The sequence below is a fragment of the Micropterus dolomieu genome, linkage group LG10 (genome assembly GCF_021292245.1).
Source record: "Micropterus dolomieu isolate WLL.071019.BEF.003 ecotype Adirondacks linkage group LG10, ASM2129224v1, whole genome shotgun sequence".
Lineage (NCBI taxonomy): Eukaryota > Metazoa > Chordata > Actinopteri > Centrarchiformes > Centrarchidae > Micropterus > Micropterus dolomieu.
This window is the reverse complement of record NC_060159.1, coordinates 18,216,696-18,242,460: the sequence shown is the minus strand read 5'-3', so window position 1 is coordinate 18,242,460 and position 25,765 is coordinate 18,216,696. Positions and strand designations below refer to the sequence as shown.

The window sequence follows — 25,765 nt, the reverse complement described above, 5'->3', positions numbered from 1 at the left end:
TATATATATAGTACATTCTATATTTGCTACCATTTCCTGGACAATTAATAATATAATATATAAAGACCTACAAAGTTTTGTGTATAATAGTAATTTATTTGCTAACTCATTTCACATAGAGCTTATTTCTGTGCGTTCCTACATGTCAGTTCTTACCTTCCTGGTCTCAAGCTCAGCAGGTTCAGGAGTTGGGGTTTTCACTGAGGGGGGCACTATGGGCGACTTCACCGCCTCCTGCTGAGGCTGTTGTGGACACGGTATCCCAAACGCAGTCAGAGGATAGATCCCATTCCTGGTATGTCAAAGGAAAAAATAAAACAACTGCAAATGATTTCATGATGTGCAACTGTGCCCTGAACACTGGAGGATATTTTTAAAACTAGAGTTTTGCTGACCATGCATGCATATTAAGTATATAAAATGCCCTATTTCACGTTTTTCACGTGTCACATTTTCAACTGCAGTACAGCAGCAATTTCCCATATTTGGCCTCAATCAGTTGTTTCAGTAGAGGGTTACCTAGTTTGACCAGCAGGTCACAGGCAAATCAACAGCAACATTTGTTTGCTACCAGCTCTAGCATAATTGTTTTCTCACCTTACATCTTCCAGGAACTTGTCCAGTTCAAGAGCAGGAAACTGAGACAGCCTGAAGCAAAGGAAAAACTGTTACTCGTGCTGAATATTCAGCCCGTCAAGATCAGAGTGTGACTAAATCTTCAATCAATTCAATTAAAAAGCAGAGCTGGGTGACATGGACAGGTAAGAGTCAGGTACTGCATAATTTAACTGTAACCCAACTTTTAGGACCAGGAAAACAAAACATTTAAACTAGATTGGAATATTATCATAAACCCAAAAAGTCCATACAAAATATTTTCAGTGTTTTGGTATATAAATAATATACAGAAAACCACAGGAACACACATTTCTACAGCCTTCCTTCCCTCACCACCTCAGCTTTTGTTCTAATTATCTCTATATGTCAGTCTTAAGTGGTTTTGTGAAACTCAGTCTTACTTCATCTGAACTCCATCCTTGGCCTCAACAATCACCAAGTTAGGGTCCATGTTCTTTGTCATCTCTTCTAAAGCATTTTCTGGAATCATATCTACAGGTAAAGAGAAGAAAGCCATCAGATAAGAGCACTCACATTTTTTAAGAGCAAATAAAAGCCATCATTCCTCGGCATATTAAAGACGGCCAAGACGGTCCGTGCTGCGATGGGTTATGCTTGAGAAACAGCGTGTGTAACTTGGGTTTGAATGGGCCAGTAACTGTATCTTTACTAATTTCCAGTATTCACAGTGCACACAGACATACATTTTGTGTGTGTGTTTTTTTTACTCACGCTGGTGGCTGACGATGCAGTGTGCAGCCAGCAGCTTGAGTAAGGGCACCTCGAACAAGGCCTGGTGAAACAACAGCTCCTTCGCTGTGGGACGCTTACTGGGATCCACCTCCAGACACTTCTGGATAAATTCCTGAAAAAGCATGAGGGTGAGAAAAACTTTAGGTCATGGATTTCTTTTCCAAACGGCAATAAAAGGTTTTGAGTGCTTTACGCTTCCTCCCTCACCCGTTGCAATGGGTCCTCTAGGGACTGAATGGCACTGTTTATGGCTTCTTGGGACACATAAGACGAATCTCCATTACTCTGGATTTCCAACACAGCCATCTGAGAAAGTGATTGGACAAAAGATGTTCATTGGAAGTGATTCATAAAAACAAAACGTAAGTCACACCTAGTAACACCTCAACACTAATCATGTCTAATGCTGGGGTCATTTTTTTTGTTATGCACTGATACACCATCAGTGCATGGCCAATTAAGCATATTTTCCATGAACAAAAGAGTGAATTTGTGACAGCTGAGAGCAGAATATGATATCCTCTCACCTCTAAGGCGCACATTCCGAAGGAATAGATATCCACGGCTGTGGTAACATCGGCGACAGCTGAAAGCACAAATAAAATGATCAATATCACAGAAACCCTACTGCACAGGTATCTGAGAAAGCTGAGAGGATCTTACCTCCATATTCTGGAGCAAAAAAGTGAAGGCTCTTCTGCTCTTCTCGACAGGTTTTCACATGGTTATTGATTGTGTCTGGAGCAACTGAAATAGTGGTGGGACATCCTTAGTGATAACAACAGCACTAAGACAAGACCTAGTTCTGGTATTAATAGTGCGAACATCAAATTCAAATTAGCTTTATTGGCATGAATGTATAGCAACAATATTGCCAAAAAGGAGAATTAATTAATTTCATACATTTCATTAGATAGGAAAATAAAACAGCAAAAGTTGTGTTTGTGTGTTAATACAAAATAAAATAATAATACTTTTTTTTTTATAAAATTCCGTAAAAATAAATATTTTCAAAAGTAAATAAATAAAACATCTCAGTCTGTAGTATACAAAACAAAAAGAGACAACATGGGCTTTTTATACTGCCCTGATCTCATTTTCTAAAAGATCTCTGTTGCTTTAAATCTCTACCTGAGCCAATCTTGATGAGGCCATTGTGCTGGATGAAGATGGTGTCGCAGGTCAGGTTGCCATGGATGATGGGAGGTTCACAGGAGTGCAAGTAGCTGGAGACAAGAAAACAAGGTTAAAGTCAAGGAAAAATTGTCACCACATCAGGGAACAAATAACGTTTTTGGTCAAGTGACTGCAGCAGTTGGTGAATTCTCAACCACAACCATACAACCACTTTTAAGGCAAATAGGATTATTTTAATTGAATGAACCTCTGTAATATAGCTGCTTGCCTGCAGTTGTAGTAAACATTCCTTGGCATTTGGGACAGTGTCAAGGCCACATAGCACAAATTGTTATCAACTCCAAGTAGCTTAAAGGACTTACCTGAGAGCAGACAGTATTTGTGTGCACCACCGCTTCCAGGCCTGTAAGATAAGAAACAGTTACCCATCTTTTATCAACTGTTCTTGACTTGTCAGCATAATTTCCAAGTGACTTAATTTCAAAATCTGTGGATGAGTAACAGCAGATCTTTCACACCTTTTCATTCATGGTTTTGTGGTTTTTCTTTGTCTTTTTCAAAAACTGTTTGAGGCTTCCTGAGGACATGTATTCAGTGATGAAAATGACCTGCAGACAAAAAGGAAATGCAACCATGTCAGCATGAAAGCCATTGCTTTTTGTATAATTTGATAAAAGGAGGATTTTTGAGATGATCTCCTACTCTCGCTCTGTTCTCTTTGACGTCCGCCCAGTACTTGTGGAACTTCACGATGTTCAAATGCTCCAGCTGGATCAAATTGTCAAAAACTGCTTTGACTTTTTCCTGTGGAAAAAACAGAACAGATTAATCATTAATACATAAGGTCACATATTTTTGACAGTGGTGTAAAACTATTAATAAAATTACTGATGTGAATGTTATATTCTCCATGTTTTAAAGCAATAAAGTTCAGTCAGTTCAGTCCGAGTGAGTCTTAACATTTTTAATGACCTGGCTTTCTCTTGGCCATCAGGTTGGACTAGTGCTCAGACAGACTGTCTTGTAAGTGCAAGTTCAAATGCAGATTCCACAGCTGTAAATGAGAGTTAACTAAAATGGGTCTTAACTCCATACAGATCATCTGCCATTCATTTCCAATAAAAACAAATATTACAAGCAGTGTTTCTCACATATAGACTTTACTTGGGCAGGCAGTCCAGGTATACTAAAGGCTGCCAAAGTATACTTTGCTATGTATTTTAGCATTTTGCATAGAAACACAGAGAGAGATGTTATCTGGTATTGCATTACAAGACGCAGATATGGTGGATATTTTACAAGCACGGACCAGGTAAAGTGAGTGTGGGAACAGTTAACACATGTCAGTAACAAGCCTCCGCATGCGGCGCATTACTTCTGTGAAAACGGAATCACAGGTGGAAAAATCCAAAAGACGAGTTCTGTGTCCCCCAACTTCATAAAACGTAGTGCTGATGGAGAAAGTGACCAGAGCGGACACATACAGAGAAAGAGAAAAAGACAGAGGCAAGGCACACCGGTGTGTTAGCAGTAAGAGACCAGAGGTGGAGGTGTTTGTGTGTGGGGAAAAGAGAACTGAAGGGAAAAGCCCTTGACGCAGTTACACTGTCATTATGTGGGAAACACTGAAAAGCTCTGTTATCATTATCTATTATCAGTCATGTGTAAGTTAAACCTGAAAAGTTGCCTGTTAGTTGCCTTGAACAAACACAGAAATACTACTTCATTGTCATGTTTTATTTGAAAAAGTAAGCAACAGACTGGATCTTCAACTGATACCAATTGCTGCAACCAGCATAAAGAGCGAGAAAGCAGAAACCACTTCATAATGATGCAAATCCCTCAAGCTAAATGCCTATAATGCCAAATGGTATAAACAAACAAGATCCCTTAATACCACAACCCCTGGTCTGCTTACTACCTTCAATACAGATTTCTGAATATTTGTTTCTGCAACTGCAGGCACAGCTTTGCTGTGGTGCTGGCAGCAACCAGTCCAGCCACTTGCCTAAGAAGCTTAAAGCCAAAGAGAAACATGAAAACCAGCAGGCTTCTATATTGTTAGTGAGATCACAGCAAAGAAACGAAATCTTTAAAACCTCGTCACAACATTTTATTCTTTGCAGGTACAAACACTGTACTCTCGCTCACATAATCATCATAATGATCATTAATATAGATGTTTCATTCATCCTTCAGTGCACATAACTGCTTCAGACTAATTAACTCACTGGCCTGGCACTGCACCCACCTCCTGTAGTTTAAAATTCTTCCTTTCTGAGAACATGACCTCATTCCACACCACCTCAACTCCTTCCTCAGTGTCCATGGCCAAGTAAGCATTATCGATTCCAGGGACATTGCGCTGATTCACCTTCAGGGGAAAAACAAAACAATGCATCAGGCGTTATCTATTAGTAGAGGTAAACTTGACTCCTCCGCTGACTCGTCCCCTACCTCTTCTCTGCGTTTCTGCCAGCGTCCACACGGGCTTTCCTCCAAAATCTCTGACTCATCCTCGCTCTCCTCTTCCTCATCCTCTGTGGCAGCAGTAGCTGGAGGCTGGCTCACCATGGACACAGGAGGGGACACGGATGACACTCCCTGGCCTGTGGCTGCCATGGAGTCCGGCTTCACGTCCTGGACTGTGTCAGGGGCCTGCTTGTTCTCTCCCTCAGACATCTTCTCAGTTGTCAGGCCCAAAAGCCTGCTGTCAGACACAAGGAAATGTCCAAACACAGTATGAGCATCACAGTCCAAAACACTGAATGTTAACTGTTGAGGAAGTAAAATGCAAAACTTGGCAATTAACTTAGATGCCTGCAACCTGACAACATATAGCTGGTAGATGTAGTTGGCTAACATAGTTGTAGCAGAGGAATAACCGTTGACTTTGTAAAAGTTAGCTGATTAGCACTATACAGAAAACACCATAATAAACGGAATCCCAAGTGTGAGTAGCAGAAGCATCTAAACAGGGACATACGTGTTAAAGAAAAGAAATGTGACGATGCCAGCTCCAGTTTAACTGACTTCCACAGCCGCAGACCAATCCCAGTTTGTTATTGAGTTAGCTTGTTAGCTGGAAGTCTTGGTTCCTCAGCACTTGCAGCTAACTTTGTGGCGCTGCTAGCTCCTTGGCTGCGATACGACTGTAACAACCGGCGAGCGTGTAATAACATTCACAGCCTTTATTCACTTTAACGTAAAATGTCTCTAGACGTTTTATTTGCTAGCAGCTAACTAGCCGGTTCGCTGCTAGCTAGCGACAGTTTTTAGCAGCCCACCGCCCCTCGCTGCTTCTCAAGACTCCAGCTCTGCTAATGTGTGCTCTGATAACTAGCCACCGCTAATGTGAGTTTAGACTGTCTTTACAACAGCCCTAGACGCGTTTAACGATTAATAACATCACAGCTCTTCACAGAAATCCGACAGAAGAAACAAAGAGAGGTTAATGATGTCATTAACGTTGTATCGTCGAACACAACAGCTGACTGACTTGAGACCTAGCTATGTTAACATTTAGCTAGATATGATGGCGACAACTTCCAGATGCACTTCCAGTGGAGCGTCAGAGCCGCCTGTGGTTGCCAGATAGTGTTTGTGCAATTCCCCTTCTGCAGCGCACAAATCACTGCTTTAACTATGCTATTAGACCATGTATCTGGGCAAAGTTTGCAACTGCCCGGGACCTCAGACTTTACATGGCCCCAAAAGCCCCAAGTTCACTGTGTGTGTCAATTGGTTTTTGGTGAGTTGATTAGGCCCACCCTAACTTCAAAATCTAGTATGTACACTTTTATTATTTTAATTACATTGCAAAGAAACTCCCACACACTGTCTAACTTTCAAAATACAGTATCTCACAAAAGTGAGTACACCCCTCACATTGTATTATTATTTTAAATATTTGATTATATTTTTTCATGTGACAACACTGAAGAAATGACACTTTGCTACAGTGTAAAGTAGTGAGTGTACAGTTTGTATAACAGTGTAAATTTACCCTCCCCTCAAAATTACACATCACACAGACATTAATGTCTAAACCGCTGGCAACAAAAGTGAGTACACCCCTAAGTGAAATTGTCCAAATTGGGCCCAATTAGCCATTTTCCCTCACCGGGGTCATGTGACTCATTAGTGTTTTAAGGTCTCAGGTGTGAATGGGGAGCAGGTGGGTTAAATTTGGTGTTATCGCTCTCACACTCCCTCATACTGGTCACTGGAAGTTCAACATGGCACCTCATGGCAAAGAACGCTCTAAGGATCTAAAAAAGGTACATAAAGATGGCCTAGGCTAGAAGAAAATTGCCAAGACCCTGAAACTGAGCTGCAGCACGGTGGCCAAGACCATACAGCAGTTCAACAGGACAGGTTCCACTCAGAACAGGCCTCGCCATGGTCAAAGTTGAGTGCACGTGCTCAGCGTCCTATCCAGAGGTTGTCTTTAGGAAATAGACGTATGAGTGCTGCCAGTGTTGCTGCTGAGGTTCAAGGGTTGGGGTCCGCCTGTCAGTCCTTAGACCATACGCCGTATACTGCATCAAATTGGTCTGGATGGCTGTCATACCATATGGAAGCCTCTTCTTTTACTGGAACCATGTCCTGTGGTCTGATGAAACCAAGATAAACTTTGGTTCAGATGGTCAAGTGTGTGTGGCGGCAACCAGGTGAGGAGTACAAAGACAAGTTTGTCTTGCCTACACTCAAGCATGGTGGTGGGAGTGTCCTGGTCTGGGGCTGCATGAGTTCTGCCGGCACTGGGGAGATACAGTTCATTGAGGGAACCATGAATGCCAACATGTACTGTGACATACTGAAGCAGAACATGATCCCCTCCCTTCGGAGACTGTGCCGCAGGGCAGTATTCCAACATGATAACGACCCCAAAAACGCATCCAAGACGACCACTGCCTTGCTAAAGAAGCTGAGGGTAAAGGTGTTGGACTGGAAAATAATAGTGGCCACACAAAATATTGACACTTTGGGCCCAATTTGGACATTTTCACTTGGGGGTGAACTCTTGTTTGAACTTTGTTGCCAACAGTTTAGACATCAATGGCTGTGTGATGTGTTATTTTGAGGGGACAGCAAACTGTATACTCACTACTTTACATTACAGCAAAGTGTCATTTCTTCAGTGTTGTCACATGAAAAGATATAATTAAATATTTACAAAAATGTGAAGGGGTGAGATACTGTATTTTTATATGCTGGCAATGTTTCGGTACTTGACCTCAAAGGTCCATGTAGTAGCTATTTCAAATACCATCATGGAACTGTAATGTTAGATGTTTAAATTTCCATTTTAAGCACTTTAAGGACTTATCGTCCATGTTGGCTGTTTTCTGAGGTCAAAAATGACATTTAAGTTTTAATTATTGTAGATTATATTGTGCACACAAGGGAAACAACTTTGACACACAGACAAGACAGTTAACATTATTCCAGGATGTGCTTGTTAATTTTGTTTTAAAAAAAATGTTTTATTTAATGGTAGCCAAGTCAAAATTGTGAGAGAGATTAAGAAGTCATACATTTGACTTAATTTCTCACAATTTCGATTTACCATGAGTATTACCACAAAACACTGTTAATCTAACTGAACACCTTTGTCAAGAAGTCCATAAGCCCTGGTTGATATCTGATACTAAAACACGAATGCAGGTTTCCGTTCAAACCTGGCAACCCTACGCTCAACTCCTCAACTGCCTCCCTTTTCTTATTTGATAGGGGCTTGGAATGACAGAGAATTAGGCCAACTGAGTCCTGAACTGTGATGAATGGCCGGGTTTAGTCAGCCACAACATACCATTGAATAGGAAGTAAATATCAAGGCACTTTTTTTTGCCACTAGGTGTCAATAAAGATGGATATTATAGCTGTTGAACAGAGAGATGGTGTAATTATAATCCAGTTAGTCACATCGTGCAGCCTTATCTTGTGAATTAAAATAAACTAAATAAAGCGGATAGGCCTACATCGAGTTATTATAAGATTTGTTAATTATAAGTACTAACTATATGCTTTAAATCCCATAAGCCTTTTAGTTTAGGAATTACATATATTTAAAAGAGTTGTATCACAATGCATAGTGCACATGCCACTGCATACATGACCGGACTCTGACCTACCTGAACATTTATGATCCACCATATCTTCAGTTAGCTCCCTACCAGTCAGTCAGAACTGAAGAAGTCCTCTGGATGAGGGACGAAACGACTTCTAGTATCTTCAACCAAGTCCAGTTGCCCTTGACTTTAACCTTCTTTGGATAACTATGACCTGGATGACTGAGAATCTTCACAGACATCTTCAGTTAGGTGTAGAGAATTTGGGCAGTCAGCCCACTGACCTGAAAATCTTGTGCAGGGTCAGGGTCTCCCTACAAGAAGCCCCCTCCCCTTATTCAAAGAGGCTTATATATAGGTCCAGCCAGCACCAGGGACACAACAGTGAGAGTGCTGGTGGGAGAGGCTGTTGGTTGGTGACTGTCCATGAGCGTTGACAGTTTTTCCAGCAAATAAAGGAACTAAAAGTGAATTTCTGAGTCAGGGAGGAGACAGGAAGTTTCTGTAGGCTGTTTTGCAAGTTTATGCTCTGTTTCTGCATAATTAGGAGGGACTCGTGACCTTTTTTTCCCTTTAAAAACTGACTTTGAAACAAACAGGAATACCAGACACTGAGGCATAAGATGGGGGACAAGAAATATAAAGGTAAAGTGCCTCTTGCTGAAGATACAAATGTGAGAGTTTTTTATGAAACTCAAATGTCACTCGGGCCTGATGACAAAGGTTACACATTTGATGGGACTAACTCGATCTACTCTGCGATTCTAAGCAGAAATGAGGCTGTCAAGGATGCCAAGCGTCTCAAGACTTTTTTGGAACTGCGAGACAAATACGTGAAGAAGAACGTGGTATTTGAAGACCCCTTGTTCCCTGCAAATGACTCCTCGCTCTTCTACAGTCACAAGCCTCCGATGAAGTTTGAGTGGAAACGTCCCTCTGTGAGTGCCAAGTCTTCTGTCACCATATATTTTAGGCCAAGTTGCACTTAATGCAAAAGTGATACTATTCTAAAATCCCTGTGTATCTCATCACTTAACCCACAAAGCATGGTGGGGGTGTCAAGTTGATATGGCTGCCTGGCTGTGGATGCATAGCTCTGAGTTGTCACCTTCTACAATCACAGACAGCTGACTTTCACACAGGTTGCATGCTCTCTGCCTCTGCTGGGAAACATGGTGGCAACTCAGTATTGGTTTCAGTGTTTCATATTTCTCTGATATACATTTTTAAGAGGCTTTGATAGTCTTCCAACACTATGCCTCTGACACCAAATGGTTCTGACGTGTAGTCCTAATAGCAGGACTTCTGGCAGAAAAATTGAGCTTTGTTGTCCTTGACTCAAAGTACCTGCAAACACATTGACACCGATATAAACACTAGACAGAAATGCAGACATGACAAATGGCACAAACCCTTACCTAAGACCTAATGCTGTAATGTGAAAATACTGTTAGAATTAGTACTGCAGTGTTGCAAAATGCACTTAAAGTACCAAAGTACCTCTTAATGCACAATGACCCCTTTCAGAGTCTTATATTTGCCTATGATATGATAAATTAGCCTATATTATGTATAGGCCTATTATTGGATAATAATAACAAACATAGGTCTTATGAACGCATATGTAGCATTGCGATAGCTGTTATTTTATTACTACTACTATGCATGGGCTACTTTATATACTTTCTGTAGTTAAATCTTTAGCAAACCATATTTTAAAATTTTTTTCCCGTACATTTTTGTAACAAGTAACTACAGATGTGTTATAAAAGTAGAGAAGCAGAAGTAGTAAAGGAATAGTTTGATGTTTATTCGCTTCCTGACAATTTAATGGGAAGATCAATACAACTCGTGGATCTGTCTGCTAAATATTAAGCTAATTTCAGGAGCTGTTTAGCTTAGGTTAGCACAAAGACTGGAATCGGGGAAACAGCTAGCCTACATATTAAACAAACAAGCTACAACATGTCAATTAGTGAGCTTTTGAGGTGCTGATAGGCGGATTATGTTACCTCTGGACAGAGCCAGGCTAGCTGTTTCCCCCCTGTTTACAGTCTTTATGCTAAGCTAAGTTAACCAGCTGCTGGCTGTAGCTTCATAACGTTATTTTACCTTCTGACATGAGAAACAGACACAGACACAAAAGGTGGAGGTGTCTGTTTTTATATTAACAATGGCTGGTGTACCGACGTGACAGTGATTCAGCAGCACTGTTCTCCTAATCTGGAATTTCTTATCATTAACTGTAAACCGTTTTACTCCCCCCGTGAGTTTGCTTCATTCACTCTGATCGGTGTTTACATCTCGCCGCACGCCAACGTTCAGGAAGCACAGAGCATTCTGGCCGACCAGATACTGTGTGTGGAGCAGACAAAGCCGGACTCCCTTGTTATTGTTCTCGGTGACTTTAACAGAGGAAATCTCAGCCAAGAAATCCCCAAATACAGACAGTTTATAAAGTGTCCAGGTTGAGTTATAACAATGACAAACCCTGGTTCACAGCTAAACTCAGACAGCTTAGGTTGGAAAAGGAGGAGACATTTAGGAGTGGTGACAGGGCCGGGTTCAGGGCGTTAGGTTTAGCAGGGAGGTGCGAGAAGCTAAACGGCTGTACTCAGAGAGACTAAAGAACCAGTTCTCTGCAAACGATGCCACTTCTGTCTGGAGGGGGTTCAGACAGATCACAAACTATAAACCCAAAGTTCTCCACTCCATAAACAAGTCTTGCCTGGCAAATGAGCTGAACCAGTTCTACTGCCGCTTTGAGAGTCAATCGGACACCATCCCCCGTGACTCCTCTGCTCAGCTGCAGCCTCAGTCCACCACTTCTTCCCCTCCCTCCTCAGAGCTGGCCAGCTCCACCCCTCCCCCTCTCTCTCCATCACAGAGAGGGAAGTCAACTGTCTTTTCAGGAGGCAGAAACCCCGCAAAGCAGCTGGGCCAGACTCTGTCTCCCCGTCCACCCTGAAGCACTGTGCTGATCAGCTGTCTCCGGTGTTCACAGATATTTTTAACACCTCACTGGAGACATGCCATGTGCCAGCCTGCTTCAAAGCCTCCACTATCATCCCTGTCCCCAAGAAACCAAGGACCACTGGACTAAACGACTACAGACTCGTAGCCCTGACCTCTGTGGTTATGAAGTCCTCTGATCGCCTTGTGTTGTCCCACCTAAAATTCATTACAGACCCACTCCTGGACCCCCTGCAGTTCGCCTACAGAGCCAACAGGTGTGTAGACGATGCAGTAAACATGGCCCTTCACTACATCCTCCAGCACCTGGACTCCCCAGGAACCTACGCCAGGATCCTATTTGTGGATTTCAGCCCTGCTTTTAACATCATCATCCCGGCCCTGCTGCAGGACAAGCTCTTTCAGCTGAACGTACCTGACTCCACCTGCAGGTGGATCACTGACTTCCTGACGGACAGGAAGCAGCATGTGAAGCTGGGAAAACATGTCTCTGATTCCAGGACCATCAGCACCGGTTTCCCTCAAGGTTGCGTTCTTTCCCCCCTTCTCTTCTCCCTGTACACCAACAGCTGCACCTCCAGTCACCAGTCTGTCAAGTTCCTGAAGTTTGCAGATGACATCACCCTCATTGGGCTCATCTCAGGTGGGGATGAGTCCGCCTACAGGTGGGAGATCGACCATCTGGTGACCTGGTGCAGCCAGAACAGTCTGCAGCTCAACACTCAGAAGACAGTGGAGATGGTCGTGGACTTCAGAAAGAGCCCAGCCCCACCCTCCCCCATCATCCTGTGTGACTCCCCAGTCACCACTGTGGACTCCTTCCACTTCCTGGGCACCATCATCTCCCAGGACCTCAAGTGGGAGCTGAACATCACCTCCCTCACCAAGAAAGCCCAGCAGAGGATGTACTTCCTGCGGCAGCTGAAGAAGTTCAGCCTGCCAAAGACAGTGATGGTAAACTTCTACACCGCCATCATTGAGTCCATCCTCATCTCCTCCATCACCATCTGGTACGCTCATTCGTATCATTCGCTCTGCAGAGAAGGTGAGATTGGCAGCAATCTTCCTTCTCTTCTGGACCTGTACTCCTCGAGGACTCTGAGGCGTGCAGGAAAGATTACAGCTGACTCCTCCCACCCTGGACACAAACTGTTTCAGACTCTCCCCTCTGGCAGGAGGCTGCGGTCCATCAGAACCAAAACCTTTCGCCACAAAAACAGTTTCATCCCATCTGCAGCCTCATCAACAAGGCCTGGGTCCCCCACTGACACTCCCCCCTTGCAAATGATACAAATGTCTCTGCACATGTAAATACTGTTTCATCTCGTGTCGTGCACAGACCTGGCACATTGCACATATTTGTTGTTGATTGTTGATCTTTGTTGTTGTATATTTTTATGTTGTCAGTTTATATATTTATATGTACACAATATTCTCTTCCGTTGCATTACTTCTGCATGGCACCGACCCTGAATAATGTACATGTATATATCTGCAACGTTGTTCTTCCATTCCATATTTATATATTTCTACATTTATTTATGTTGACTGTATGTTTGTCTACGTGTAGCACCTTATCACCACAGCAAATTCCTCGTATGTGTAAAACACTACTTGCCAATAAAGCCAAGTAGTGATTCTGATTCTGAGAGTGGTGTCAGTCTCATTTAATTCTCAGAAAGAAAGCGAATAAGTGCACTTCCCAAAATGTTCAACTATGAAGAAAGTTTCTTGAAAAAGCATTTAATAGAAATACTCATGTACGTCATAATTGTACTAGTGCCACTGCCCTTACCTACATGAACAGAATGAACATGACATTTAATCCCTCTTAGTTTTATGTGATTGGAGATGAAAATTACTTTCATCTAAATAATATTTAATAATTAAGAACACAATGCATTCACACAACATAAATTTATTCTATTTTTCCACTTACATAAGCATAACATTCCCTTACCAGTAAACACAAATGACATAGCTGAACGTAGAGCTGATTTTGTTTTGAAATTTTTGCTCTGTAGGTGACAAAATCCAATGTAATATGAATCTGAAGCCTGATTGCTGTGTAATGGCTGATGATGAATGCAGCTTTAGTCATTCTGCTGAGATTAGTGATACCCAGGGATCAGCAGTGGAGCTCAATCTAAATTTGGAACACGAGGCTGCATTTTAACAGCCTTAGTTCATTTCAGTCATGTGATGAGGGGAACATGGTGTAACAAGGTATTTCAAAATGTTTTAAAGAACATTTGGCTTGTGACCCCTCTTCACATGCTGTGGCCTTGATTTTTATTTTATTTTTTCTCTGATTGCTTATTTGACGGTTTTGTAGATGCCTGAAGAGTTGAAAGTATCTAATATGTCACAAGAAAACATAATTTCTGTAACAGAAAAACATGTTTTCAATCTTATTCCCTCAATCATCTTGTGACCCCCTCGGATTTACCTTGTGACCCCTTCAGGGATCCAAATTCAAAAGTTGGGAACCCCTTGTATAGAAGACTGCATCCTTCAACATGAAATCTCTTTCACAACAACAAGCAATATGTGCTCCACAACAATGATCCACAGCATGAACATATCCAGTAAAACCTGATTGAAGTAAATTGTTTAGAAGAAAAAAATCCCTTTAATAAATGTGTGAATATATGATACAGTTGGATGATAATCTGTTAATTTGGACCATCACTCTGCCTTAACAGACATATTATCACTTGTTCAAAGGACTAAAGGGTCATGAACAGAAGACCTCCAACAGCTGCTTCCCCATAAGTATGCAGTAAATGCAGGGGATGGCGTGTGTGGGGGTTCATGGTCCCAGCAGATCCAACTGAGCCAGAGAACGTTCTCCAACTCGCTTTCAGTTTCAGAGTCAAGTCCTCATATTGTCAGTCATGCCAAGTATAGGCCAATAAAAACAGACATGAAATTGTTCAAATGTTGACCAACACCAAAATTATACATTTGTCTGATAAATATATATCAATATGTTCTTTTTACAAATATATTTAAGTTAACAAAAGATGTTCTCAGATGTCAAATGTTATCTAACAGCCGTAAAGAACTTTGCCTAACAATAAAACTTCAATATAAAAATCTATCTAAAATCAATTGCAGGAGCTCAATCTGTTCCAAGAGCAGGAAAACAAGATTAATGAATCTGATCCACCATTCAAAGTCAACTTTTAAAAGATTTCTGTCACTTTCAAAAAAGTATTGAGGTTTCATACCCAGCTGTAGCAAAGCATATTTGGCCTAATAGTAAGTAATATCAACCAGTGAAGGGGAATTGCAGTGCTTCATGCAACTTTTTTGACCAAGATGCAGCAGTACCTAATAAATAATACACTAAGGAATACATGTTATTTTGCAGGATGTGGACTTGAACATTCAGACCACAAATAAAGTTCAACAAGAGCATTTTTTCTTGTTACAGAGATTGGATCAATATATTTAACATTTACAGCTAATGCATTTGTCATTTAATCGAACATGGGATGAGAAAAGAACATTTAAACTGGCACAGATATTTCACAACATGCTCTCAAATGACACCTTTCTTTTCTGTATGACAGGAAATTTGTGAAAACCCCCAGTTCATTATAGATGGAGCCAGCAGGACGGACATCTGTCAAGGCGAATTGGGTAACATTTAAATTGTTTCTGCTTTCAAACCAGTGGTTCAAATGTTAAACTTCTGTACACCATTCTGGGAATGAAGAACTGACTGGAATAAAAATAACCGGCCTTTCCTGCTCTGCTGTCCCTGATTCTCTGGGCCTCCATACCAACATTTTTTTTCTTACTAAGGCCTGTATGTTCATAATACTAGAATAGAAAACAATATAATATAATAGCAAAGTAGGTCACTGACGGTTACTGCTCCTTTTTGGCTTCTTAACCTCACTAATACTTCTTTATTGATGTTGACGACTGACTCCTGCATTAATGTGGCTTTAATCTGCGACAACAAGTGTAGTACTTTGTGAAGTGGTTTGCATGGATCAAGTGTTTTCATAGCCCATGAATCTACTGTTGACAGGTGACTGCTGGCTGCTGGCCGCCATCGCCTGTCTGACAGTGAATGAGAAGCTGTTGTACAGAGTGATTCCCCCAGATCAGAGCTTCACTGAGAACTACGCGGGCATCTTCCATTTCCAGGTTTATGAATTGATATTTGGCACATTGTGTAGTAAACAACTGAACTTTTATGCTGTGAAAAATACACTCCTCCTTTCTAGTTTACATCAACATAAAATGTAACAAGAACACAATATTTCTTGTGGTTACTGTTAATTACAAAACGCAGTTTAGAAAGAATTACAGTTTATTAGATAGACAGAAGTGTCAGGGTTTGCTGAGTGAGTGCAGCAGGAGTGAGCCCAAACGCAAGACACTGTGAGCTGATATTGAGTCCAGGGTTTATTTATCCCAAGCATGACAAACAGGCATGAACAGAACTCATGAGCACAGGAACTGGTACATCTGACGGGACTGACATGCGACAATGACCGGACAGGGAATGAACAGAAACACCAGACATTTATACACAGTGACTAACGAGCAGGGCGGAAGCAACACAGGTGACTGGGATCAGGGTTAACGAGGCAGAGAGACAGAAGGGAAAACAGAGAGACTAGCAGGCAGGCAGATTGCTGAGGGGGGAAAAGACAAAACACAAGTTACTCAACACTAAACATCAGAGTAATATAAACAAGCGGACAGATCACAAATGAACTAACACCAACAAGGAACACAGACAGAAGCCTGGATACAAGACCACAGACAGACAGGACTGAAACCCAGACACAGAGAAACCAAAATCAAAACACCGAGAAGGCATGGCCAAAATAATATAACACAGGCAAGCTCAGGACAGGACCGTGACAAGAAGAGCACAACAAAACAGTCAAATTCAGGTTTTTACATGCAGACTCTCACTTTCACAACATGTAAATATGCTACTTCACATATGAAATATGCTTTTATGCATTTCATCATCTGAAATATATTTTCATGTGATAAAGCACATGTGAAAATTTATATTTCATGCTAAAGTTATTATCACTTGTGAAGTCTTACATTTTACATGTGAAATATAGAAATCACATCACTTTAAGTGAAATGATTTTCTACATGTGATAAACATGATGATATTTGATTCATCTGTGTTTTTGGAGTTATTTATTGGTATTAGATAAGAAACAAGAAATTGCAGGACAAAAAATAAAGTCAAGTTATAGGCTGTTTAGAAACAGTGTGTCGACCATTGACAATTTTATTTTTAAACTATAAACTTTAAACTTGCCAAGACTTTTGTTTTTGTACATGTTAATTAGTGAGCTTTGGAGGTGCTTGTAGGTGGATTCATTTACCTTTGGACAGTTTCCAGTATTTATGCTGAGCAAAGCTAAGCTAACCAGCTGCTGGCGGTAGCTACATATTTACCATATAGACGTGTAAGTGATATCGCTCTTCTCATCTAACTAGCGAGCAAGCATATTTACATATGCTTATATTCCACAACACTTGAAATATTCTTTAAATATCATCTCATTGATAACAAGAAATTGAACATTAGTCAGTCACCCATTATTTAAAAAAAAAAAAAGTATTTGATGAACATGAAAACCAAGACCTTGCTTAACAGACATGTCTCAACTAATAATTACAAAGATGACGGGAGCTTCTCTGTCTCATCAATGACTTCCTGTTTTAAATCTGTTGTGTCTTCTTATACTCAGTTCTGGCGTTATGGAGAATGGATCGACGTGGTTGTGGACGACCGCATCCCCACCTGCAAAAACCAGCTGGTTTTCACCAAATCTTTCAGAAAGAACGAGTTCTGGAGCGCTCTTTTGGAAAAAGCTTATGCCAAGTAAGCACAGTCTATTTATGTCCCCTGCAAAGTGGAGTCGTGCAGCTCTCCACATCGCCACCTCGATAATGTTAATTTGTACAGTTGAGATCAGATTTCCTATCCTTCCACTGGAAGAAGTTTTAGTGATTTAGTATTGCTAAAATCGTTAAAGCCTGGGGACTTCATTTCAGGGGTGTAAAATGCCAAGAAAATCTGTCAAACAAGATGACTTGGCACCTGAAACCACTTGCTGGTACACATTTTCTTGAACTTATTTGACGTTAAACACATTTTAAGACCCAAATTTTTAGCCAAATGTCTTTATTAAGATGTACTTTTTTTTTTCAGTGTAGCAACAGTAACCAGGCACACAAGTCCTCCCTCCTCATGTTGAGAGGACGAGAACTCACATGTCAGCACATTGACCAGAATGATTGACCTCTCTCTCAGGTTGCACGGGTCTTATGAGGCTTTGAAAGGAGGTAACACTTTGGAAGCCATGGAGGATTTCACAGGGGGAGTTACAGAGTTTTTCGAGTTGTCCGAGGCGCCCAAAGAGCTCTACAACATCATGCGGAACGCGCTGGAGAGAGGCTCGCTGATGGGCTGCTCCATAGATGTGGGTGCAAAGTAGTGAATGGAGTAAATGTGAAATAGTAAAATAAATTGCACGGAAAACAGAGGAAAGTCACACTGTGCAGAAATGAAAACATTATAGAAACTCAGATGAGCCTTGCTTCAACAATACTGACTATGAAAATCAAATTAAACTTCAACTATAAGGAGGAGGTAGATATTAGGGTTACTGTAAAAAACAAAAAAAAACAACCATATCTATACACACCAGGTATATTTATTTGCCTATGCAAATCAGCGTGTTTCAACATTGTTCTTATAATTGGAGAAGCTGAATCAAAATACAAAGTGTGATTTCATCATCCTACTCTTACATCATTTAACTTGATTTTAGGAAAACTAGATTTTAACCATCAAATCCAGAATAAATTAATGAACTACAGTTGTGTTTTAGTGAGATGTATTGCTTCAACATCCATAATTGATTTTAGGAAAACTAGATTTTAACCATCAAATCCAGAATAAATTAATGAACTACAGTTGTGTTTTAGTGAGATGTATTGCTTCAACATCCAGTCTGTGTTTTGCTCTTGTATGTGTCAGATTACTTCAGCTTCTGAACTGGAGACTCGGACTGATCAGGGGCTGGTCCGGGGTCACGCCTACTCTATCATAGGCCTTGAAGAGGTTCAGTAAAAAAGAAGTCCACTCACTGTAAATGCAAATTTGGTATTCTTTGTAAGAGAAGGTCTTTTCAAGCAATGCTAACGGGTTGGTTGTTGTTTCTAGTGTGACGAGGTTGCAAAGGACACCAGAATTCGCCTGATTCGCTTACGAAATCCCTGGGGTTTTGTGCTGTGGAAGGGACCATGGTGTCCAAAGTAAGATTTGATCTGAAACTTGCAACTTCAATTATTCTTTTTATATTTTGATAAAGAATATATATTTGCAAGCAGTTCTTTTTCAGTTTATGTGGAACTGTTTACATTACACAACTAATATGTAGAAAGATTCTGCATCTGGGTTCATCCCACTATACTACAATATTACTGTATTATTCTGAATGTATTGACAACTTATGATAGTGTTGCTGTTTTCCTGATGTTGAAAACCAGAGCAATGTTTTCATTAACTCTATATGACCCAGATATGACTGATGCTGTACTATGACAATTTTTTTCTTTATGTTCTGGTGGGTGTATATTGATAAGATTTTGTCTTTCCAAAGTTCAAAGGAATGGTCAACCATTTCCATCGCAGACAAGGAAAATCTAAAAAAACAGACTGTAGAGGAAAGTGAGTTCTGGTGAGTAAATACTGTTCATACCATCTTAAATTTTTTTAAGTGCAGAGTGAAATATCACACAACTATTGGACTATGAAATTCATTAAGCCAACAGCAACAAGGCAAAATGTCAATGAATGTTGTTCAGCACTGTTCCTCTGGAACCCTCACATCAATGACTAACAGCCTCGGCTATGTTTTTAATTATACAATAGAATGCTAATATGCTCAACAGTAATCCTTATGTTAGGATTTTATTCCTTGTAATAAAATATGAATTTTAAAATGTTGACCTGTTTTGTAGTTATTTCCCACAAGATGTAACAAAGCATTTTGCTAAATTGCCTATCCTGATAGTGTACTTGATAGTACACTGGTACACAATTGTAGTGCTGCACAAGAGGTGACATGTATGTGCTTATAATGAACGAAAGGAACCCCCCCCCCCCCCCCCCCCCCAAAAAAAAAAAACACAAACAGAGGAAACATCCCTCTTCCAAAAAGTTTTTCTTCGATAAATTCTCCCTCTTTCATGTTTCCCTCCAGGATGTCATTTGATGATTTCAAGAAGAACTTCACAAAGCTGGAGATGTGTAACCTGACCCCTGACACGCTGCAGGGTGACGAAAGACACAGCTGGACAGTGTCAGTCAATGAGGGCCGCTGGGTGAGAGGCAGCTCTGCTGGCGGCTGCAGGAACTTCCCAGGTAGGCCATTACTTTTTCATATCTGCTTTTATTCCTCTTATAACCAATATTGATAAAATCAAAAGGCTAATGTGCCTTTTCTAGGGCTGCTATTATGTGACCCCTTGTTGCAGATTTACTTTTTGGTATTTTACAGACACATTCTGGACGAACCCTCAGTATCGGCTGCAGCTGTATGAGGAGGATGATGACCCAGACGATGGGCAGGTGACCTGCACTGTCGTCGTCTCTCTAATGCAGAAAGGTCGAAGGATGCAGCGCCATCAAGGGGCCAAATTCCTCACAATAGGATTTTCCATCTACGAGGTACCAATAACATGACTTTAAATCACTGGACAAGCCTGGCGTTAAACTTCTTCTTTAACTTCTTCCTTTTCTCTGCAGGTGCCGAAGGAGGTATGCCCATCTTGGAGAAGAGCAATATTGTGATGATGTCAGCGCTTTCACAGCATTGAATAGTATCTCCAGAGAGTTGTGTTTGTGTGTGTGTTTGATTTAGCAGTAGTCTCCATGTAGTAGTATTAGTATAAATTTGTGAACTTCTAATAGAAGCCAAAACACATTTTCTAGAGAATAGACATATAACCCTCCATAAAACCACAAATTAACATTTTTTACCCTTCAGTTTTTGTATAGATAAAACAAATGAGGTATAACGCGTTAATTAGCAAGCTTTAGAAGTGCTAGTTAATTTTATTATCTTTGGACAAGGCTAGGCAAAAAAGAGTTCCCAAACATTTTGAACAATGCTTGCAATACCTTTTCAGTACTGAATGCTTTCCTTAGTTAAAGAGCTCATTCCCACTCCACCAACTTCCACACTTTCTCTGATTCCTTTCCATCCATAGATGTGTGAACAGAATCAACATCTGCAGAAGGACTTCTTCCTGTACACAGCCTCCAAAGCTAAATGCAAGGCCTACATTAACCTGCGAGAGGTGACAGAGCGTTTTCGGCTGCCTCCAGGAGAGTATGTCATCATTCCCACGACCTTTGAACCCCATCAAGAGGGAGAGTTCATTCTCAGGGTCTTCTCTGAGAAACAGAGCACGTCTGAGTAAGGATCACTGAAAGGCACTACATTTGGTGGTGTACCTGTGGAAATTTTGGGGGATTTTTGACTGTAAAATTGCAAAATATAGCAAAGCTTTTAAAAGAAAGAATCCTAATGTGTCTACTTTTCTTCACAGGGAAGCAGAGAACATAATCGGCCAAACGCAGGTTTGCATCATGATTTAAGAAGTTGTGTGGATAAAACATATTTTGATGATTCTGACTGATATTGCAGTGGTGAAATGACTCAAAATATAGGAATTGACACACTTTTACAGATGTCTACAGAATTATTTTTAACATGAATCACTCTAGTGGCCAGTCAATGGTGGGATTGTTCTTCTCTCCTCATTCACTGTCCAGATTCAAAAATGTTTCAACACAACAGAAAGCATTTAAAAACAACATTTGAAATTTACCAGAGAGACTGGGATGTATGATAAAAACTTTAGTATTGGGAACGGGTAATTAATTTTCCTAGACAAATACACAGTTCATTACACAGGGATTCAGGAAAAGGAAAAAGAGAAATTACGAAGGTACATTCAACAATAATCAGTGTCCGTTCCTTGTGAGTAACAATCATTTCATTCAGTCTTTTTCACCCTGTAGTAGAGGGGTGTAAGTCATCTTTTCCATGGAGCATAAAGTACCTATGAACAGGTCCAGTTTTTCTTTTACATGTAGCCATAACTCACTAAATAATAAATCACTCACTACATAAATCACTTTTACACAAACCTTTGAGCTCATCCCCGAAAATCCAGAGACAAAAAGAAATTAATACTAAACCAAGTATCCCTGACATTATGCTAAATGTCCTCAGAGGCTGTATATATGGAAAACACCAAAATAATCCAATGCAGATGCCTACTTACTCCAACAAGAGAACTGGGTCTGCAATAAGATGTTAACACTGCACTATCAGTTTGAATTTGATTTAAATCCCAAATGTGTAACATACATACAGTACTTCATCAGCCTTGTTCTTGAAATCTCTCTGTCTAGTCCTAATTCATACTGTACCATGAGAGTAGCTAACAGCCTTGAAAGTGTTTTCCTCCTTTCATCTCACTTCATCCTTCTGTCCTTCCTTGTCTTCTTGGCCATCAGCAAGACAAGAAAAAGAAAGAAAAGGTAATGCATGAATGTGGCTATCGCATTTTATGCTTTTAAACTCTGCTTTCCCCACTCTTGATCATATGTCGGCCATATGTCAGCAACTTTGGCAGTTATGGTTTCTGCCATTGTCACACATATAGATTATAACCAGTGGAATGACTATAATGACTCTGTTCTGTTTGTCTTTTATAACCCTTCTCTCTTCTTACCCACCACTGCCGTTGCCCACATGCCAGCCTATTGTATTTGTGTCAGACAGAGCACGAGCCAACAAAGAAATCGAGCATGATGGCATTCAAGGGGAAAAGAGGAAGAAACCAAAGGTATTGTCCTTGTAGCAAGAGCACAGAGATTGTTGGGCCTAAACACAAACACTGCAGCCACATAGCAAATATCTCATGGTGACCTTTGCCCTGTCGTCATTTCTGGAGACTGGCGGCTCTGAAATGCAATCTGGAGCGGGTCAAATAACATGGCTTCAAACAATTGAGTTTGAAGCCAACTGATCTCAAGTGACCGAGCTGCACCTGTTTTCTTAGTTAATGTCTTTCTTTGATGTGCTCCTCTCCACTGGTAGTATAAGGAAATGCACCCAGAGCTAATCAATCACTAAATGTAGTGTTATTTATAGTGCAGCAGGAAAAAACAGGAAAAACAGTTCTAATATTTGTAGATTATTGATTACCAAATAAAGACTTGTTGGAGTTGACTGATGACCAAAGTGTAACAATGGGAAAAGCAGCCACTCACTTTCATTTGTGCAATACTCATTTTTTAAATCTGGTAATATAACAACTGAAAAACAACATTGCTACTCTATTGTTCAAAATCAGTAAATTCTGCCCTGCACACTACCCCCTCCCTAATGTCTCTCTGCAGGACTGATTTATTATTTTTTATACATTATACTATATTTATTATTTATTAAATATGATATTGTAACATACTATACTCATATTATACACATGTATATTATATAATATGTTGCTGTACTATATTATTTTATACAACATAACTATATTTCACCTTATCCTATCTTATATCCCGTAGGCCAACTATATTTTATTATGTTAATATACTGTTTTATTACATTATATCATATCTCTATTACATATCTATATTAATGAACACAAAGTCATTACTTAATCATATTATATATTAGTCTGGCATTTGCTGTTTACATATACTAGAGGTAGTGACTTCACTTTGACCTTGTAATTTTGACTTGAATTGCTCTTGAATAGTTTCTATTTTTACGTCTATCCTTATTTTAGTTTCATATACCTCTTATTATTTATTTTTTACCTTCTCTATTTATATGTACTTATTTCTGGTCAACTGAATTCCACATCTGGGGAGCAAATAAGGATTTATCATATCTTGTAAAACCAGAACACTAAAAAATCTATTTTGAGACTCCACTGTCTTAGTAATTCAGTTTGTTATATCTCATTAAATAAGGCAGTAACTAAATGAAATTATAATGGAGAAAATAATTAAACACCAAATAAAATAGTCTTTCTGAAGCTAAAGCTAACTAGCTAAGCTTAGATGCCCTTGACTTGACATTGTCCAAACATAATGTAATCCTCCAAAAAGACATACATTTAAGGTTTTACAACTTACCAGTGGGAATTGTTGGGTTTCTGTAAATAACATCACAGAGTAGGGTCTAGACCTGCTCTTTTATGAAAAGCGCTCTGTGATAACTGTTGTTGTGATTTGGAGCTATATAAAGAAAATTGAATAGTATTTAATTGAACTTATATAGCCGTCACACACTTTTTATTTTTGGTATGAATAAGTCTCTTTATTAAATTCCTTCTGTCTTATCTGTCCCTCAGAAAAAAGTACTCCAACCTGAGCAAGAGACTGAAGAGGAAAAACAGTTCAGAGCCATTTACAGACAGATTGCTCGTGAGGTGAGTACACAAAGAGGAGTGTTTTAAAGAGGGAATGAGGACAACACAGGACAGGCGTGGACGTCTGAGTGGATTATTTGAACTAAAATGCAACAAATTGTTCCTCCTTCAATCAGGACATGCAGATCTGTGCCAACGAACTCAAGATGGTCATGAAGAACGTACTCTCAAAATGTGAGTATAGAGGAAAGATTAAGATCCTTATTATAGTCTGTGTCATGTGGTGACCAATCATACCACACTGTCCTTTTCCCCAGATACCGAGATAAAGACAGAGGGTTTCAGCCTTGAGACATGTCGGAGTATGATCGCCCTGATGGATGTATCCTTTAAGGTCGCAGTAGCAGGTTGTTGGTACTGATTCACTGTTCTGTTGTCAACATGTACTGTAGAACAGCAGTAGAACAGGCAAACCCTTTCCCATGGTTGCTCTGCTCTGGGAACCAAAAGTTAAAGAGATATTGTTAATAATATTGTTATTATATATATATATATTATATTTTGGTTGGATACTTTCAAAATCTAGCCGTCTCTTGCTTGTTCTCCAACATCGCCTACCTCAGCTTTAAGAAAACACAAACAAATAACATGAAGATGTTTTCTGAATTTGCTTGTGTTTTGTCTATTTGCATTTGTTTACTTAAGTTGCAATGAGTTAAGCTCTCAGCGCCACCATACTTATGGCCATATTTTATATTTAACCATATTTTAAAAAGAATTAATTTATTATTGGTGAACCCCTGGTGATACATTTAAAATCCCCCAGATTGAATAGTTGAAAAAACAACAATAAAATTCAAATGTACCTTTAAATTGGCTTCACTGGCTTCTGTGTTGGTTTTTCCATAACTGACCGTTTCTCAGACTGATGGGACAGGAAAGCTGAACCTGCAGGAGTTCAAACACTTGTGGAAAAAGATCGAGGCGTGGCAGGTGGGACAGTTGTGACCACCCTGTAACTTCTGCTCGTGTTTAACAAATCTGACCTGTCCATCTCCTCGTGTGTTTGCAGCTGATCTTCAAACGTTACGATAAAGACAAATCTTCCTCCATCAGTAGTTTTGAGATGAGGAACGCTGTTAATGATGCAGGTGAGCAGCAATTTTTAGTCTGAATTTCAATCATTTACATTTCAAATTGTAATTGCATTACAGCATAAATGAAACAGGAGACACTAGTAACACATAGTCGATGCAGTTTCATATAGTGATTAGCAGTTTACAATAGAACTTTTGACAAGATCACATCCTATACTCTCCAGCCTCTTGTTAGAAACCTGTGACCTGACATAAACTGTCAACCATGAACCTTAGTGCTGACATGTGTTTTGCCTTCTCCCCACGAAGGGTTTCACCTCAACAACCAGTTGTATGGCATCATCGCCATGCGCTACGCAGACGAACACCTCAACATCGACTTTGACAGTTACATCTGCTGTTTCGTGAGGCTAGAGGGCATGTTCAGTAAGTACAGACCACGCCTGAGCTAGTGCAGCTAAAAAATATTGTTGATGGCATCAGTCTCACTACTGCATATACCCCTGAGAACACTATTATTGAATGGTACCAGGAGGGTTGTTGACCAAAAAAGAATCTCACACAACTGATACATTAGTGATTTACTGCTCTTATCTGATGTTTTTAACAGAACCAGTGCTGAAAAAATACAAAATATTTTACACT

At 40.1% G+C, this 25,765-nt stretch overlaps 2 protein-coding genes across 2 annotated transcripts in view; one reads left to right on the top strand and one right to left on the bottom strand.

Moving 5' to 3' along the window:
• The window catches only part of nrbp1 (nuclear receptor binding protein 1), a gene marked incomplete in the record, with an annotated part of 8,448 nt that extends 2,247 nt beyond the window's left edge, over positions 1-6,201 (bottom strand). Inside the window, 14 exon segments of the mRNA XM_046061004.1 lie at positions 157-292; positions 598-648; positions 1,020-1,110; positions 1,351-1,483; positions 1,579-1,677; positions 1,899-1,957; positions 2,035-2,118; positions 2,503-2,597; positions 2,871-2,911; positions 3,027-3,116; positions 3,211-3,312; positions 4,760-4,882; positions 4,966-5,218; positions 5,495-6,201. Of these exon segments, the coding sequence (XP_045916960.1) occupies positions 157-292; positions 598-648; positions 1,020-1,110; positions 1,351-1,483; positions 1,579-1,677; positions 1,899-1,957; positions 2,035-2,118; positions 2,503-2,597; positions 2,871-2,911; positions 3,027-3,116; positions 3,211-3,312; positions 4,760-4,882; positions 4,966-5,190 (1,329 nt within the window).
• A 3,004-nt stretch (positions 6,202-9,205) lies between these two features.
• capn3b (calpain 3b) overlaps positions 9,206-25,765 on the top strand; it is a 19,228-nt gene continuing 2,668 nt past the window's right edge. Inside the window, exons 1-21 of the mRNA XM_046060135.1 lie at positions 9,206-9,520; positions 15,134-15,203; positions 15,601-15,719; positions 17,303-17,436; positions 17,869-18,037; positions 18,598-18,681; positions 18,784-18,875; positions 19,223-19,300; positions 19,826-19,986; positions 20,123-20,292; positions 20,371-20,382; positions 20,835-21,043; positions 21,177-21,207; positions 22,153-22,176; positions 22,398-22,484; positions 24,006-24,083; positions 24,200-24,257; positions 24,341-24,405; positions 24,948-25,016; positions 25,096-25,174; positions 25,430-25,546. Coding sequence (XP_045916091.1) covers positions 9,206-9,520; positions 15,134-15,203; positions 15,601-15,719; positions 17,303-17,436; positions 17,869-18,037; positions 18,598-18,681; positions 18,784-18,875; positions 19,223-19,300; positions 19,826-19,986; positions 20,123-20,292; positions 20,371-20,382; positions 20,835-21,043; positions 21,177-21,207; positions 22,153-22,176; positions 22,398-22,484; positions 24,006-24,083; positions 24,200-24,257; positions 24,341-24,405; positions 24,948-25,016; positions 25,096-25,174; positions 25,430-25,546 — 2,221 coding nt within the window. The remainder of the gene's footprint in view (positions 9,521-15,133; positions 15,204-15,600; positions 15,720-17,302; positions 17,437-17,868; positions 18,038-18,597; positions 18,682-18,783; positions 18,876-19,222; positions 19,301-19,825; positions 19,987-20,122; positions 20,293-20,370; positions 20,383-20,834; positions 21,044-21,176; positions 21,208-22,152; positions 22,177-22,397; positions 22,485-24,005; positions 24,084-24,199; positions 24,258-24,340; positions 24,406-24,947; positions 25,017-25,095; positions 25,175-25,429; positions 25,547-25,765) is intronic.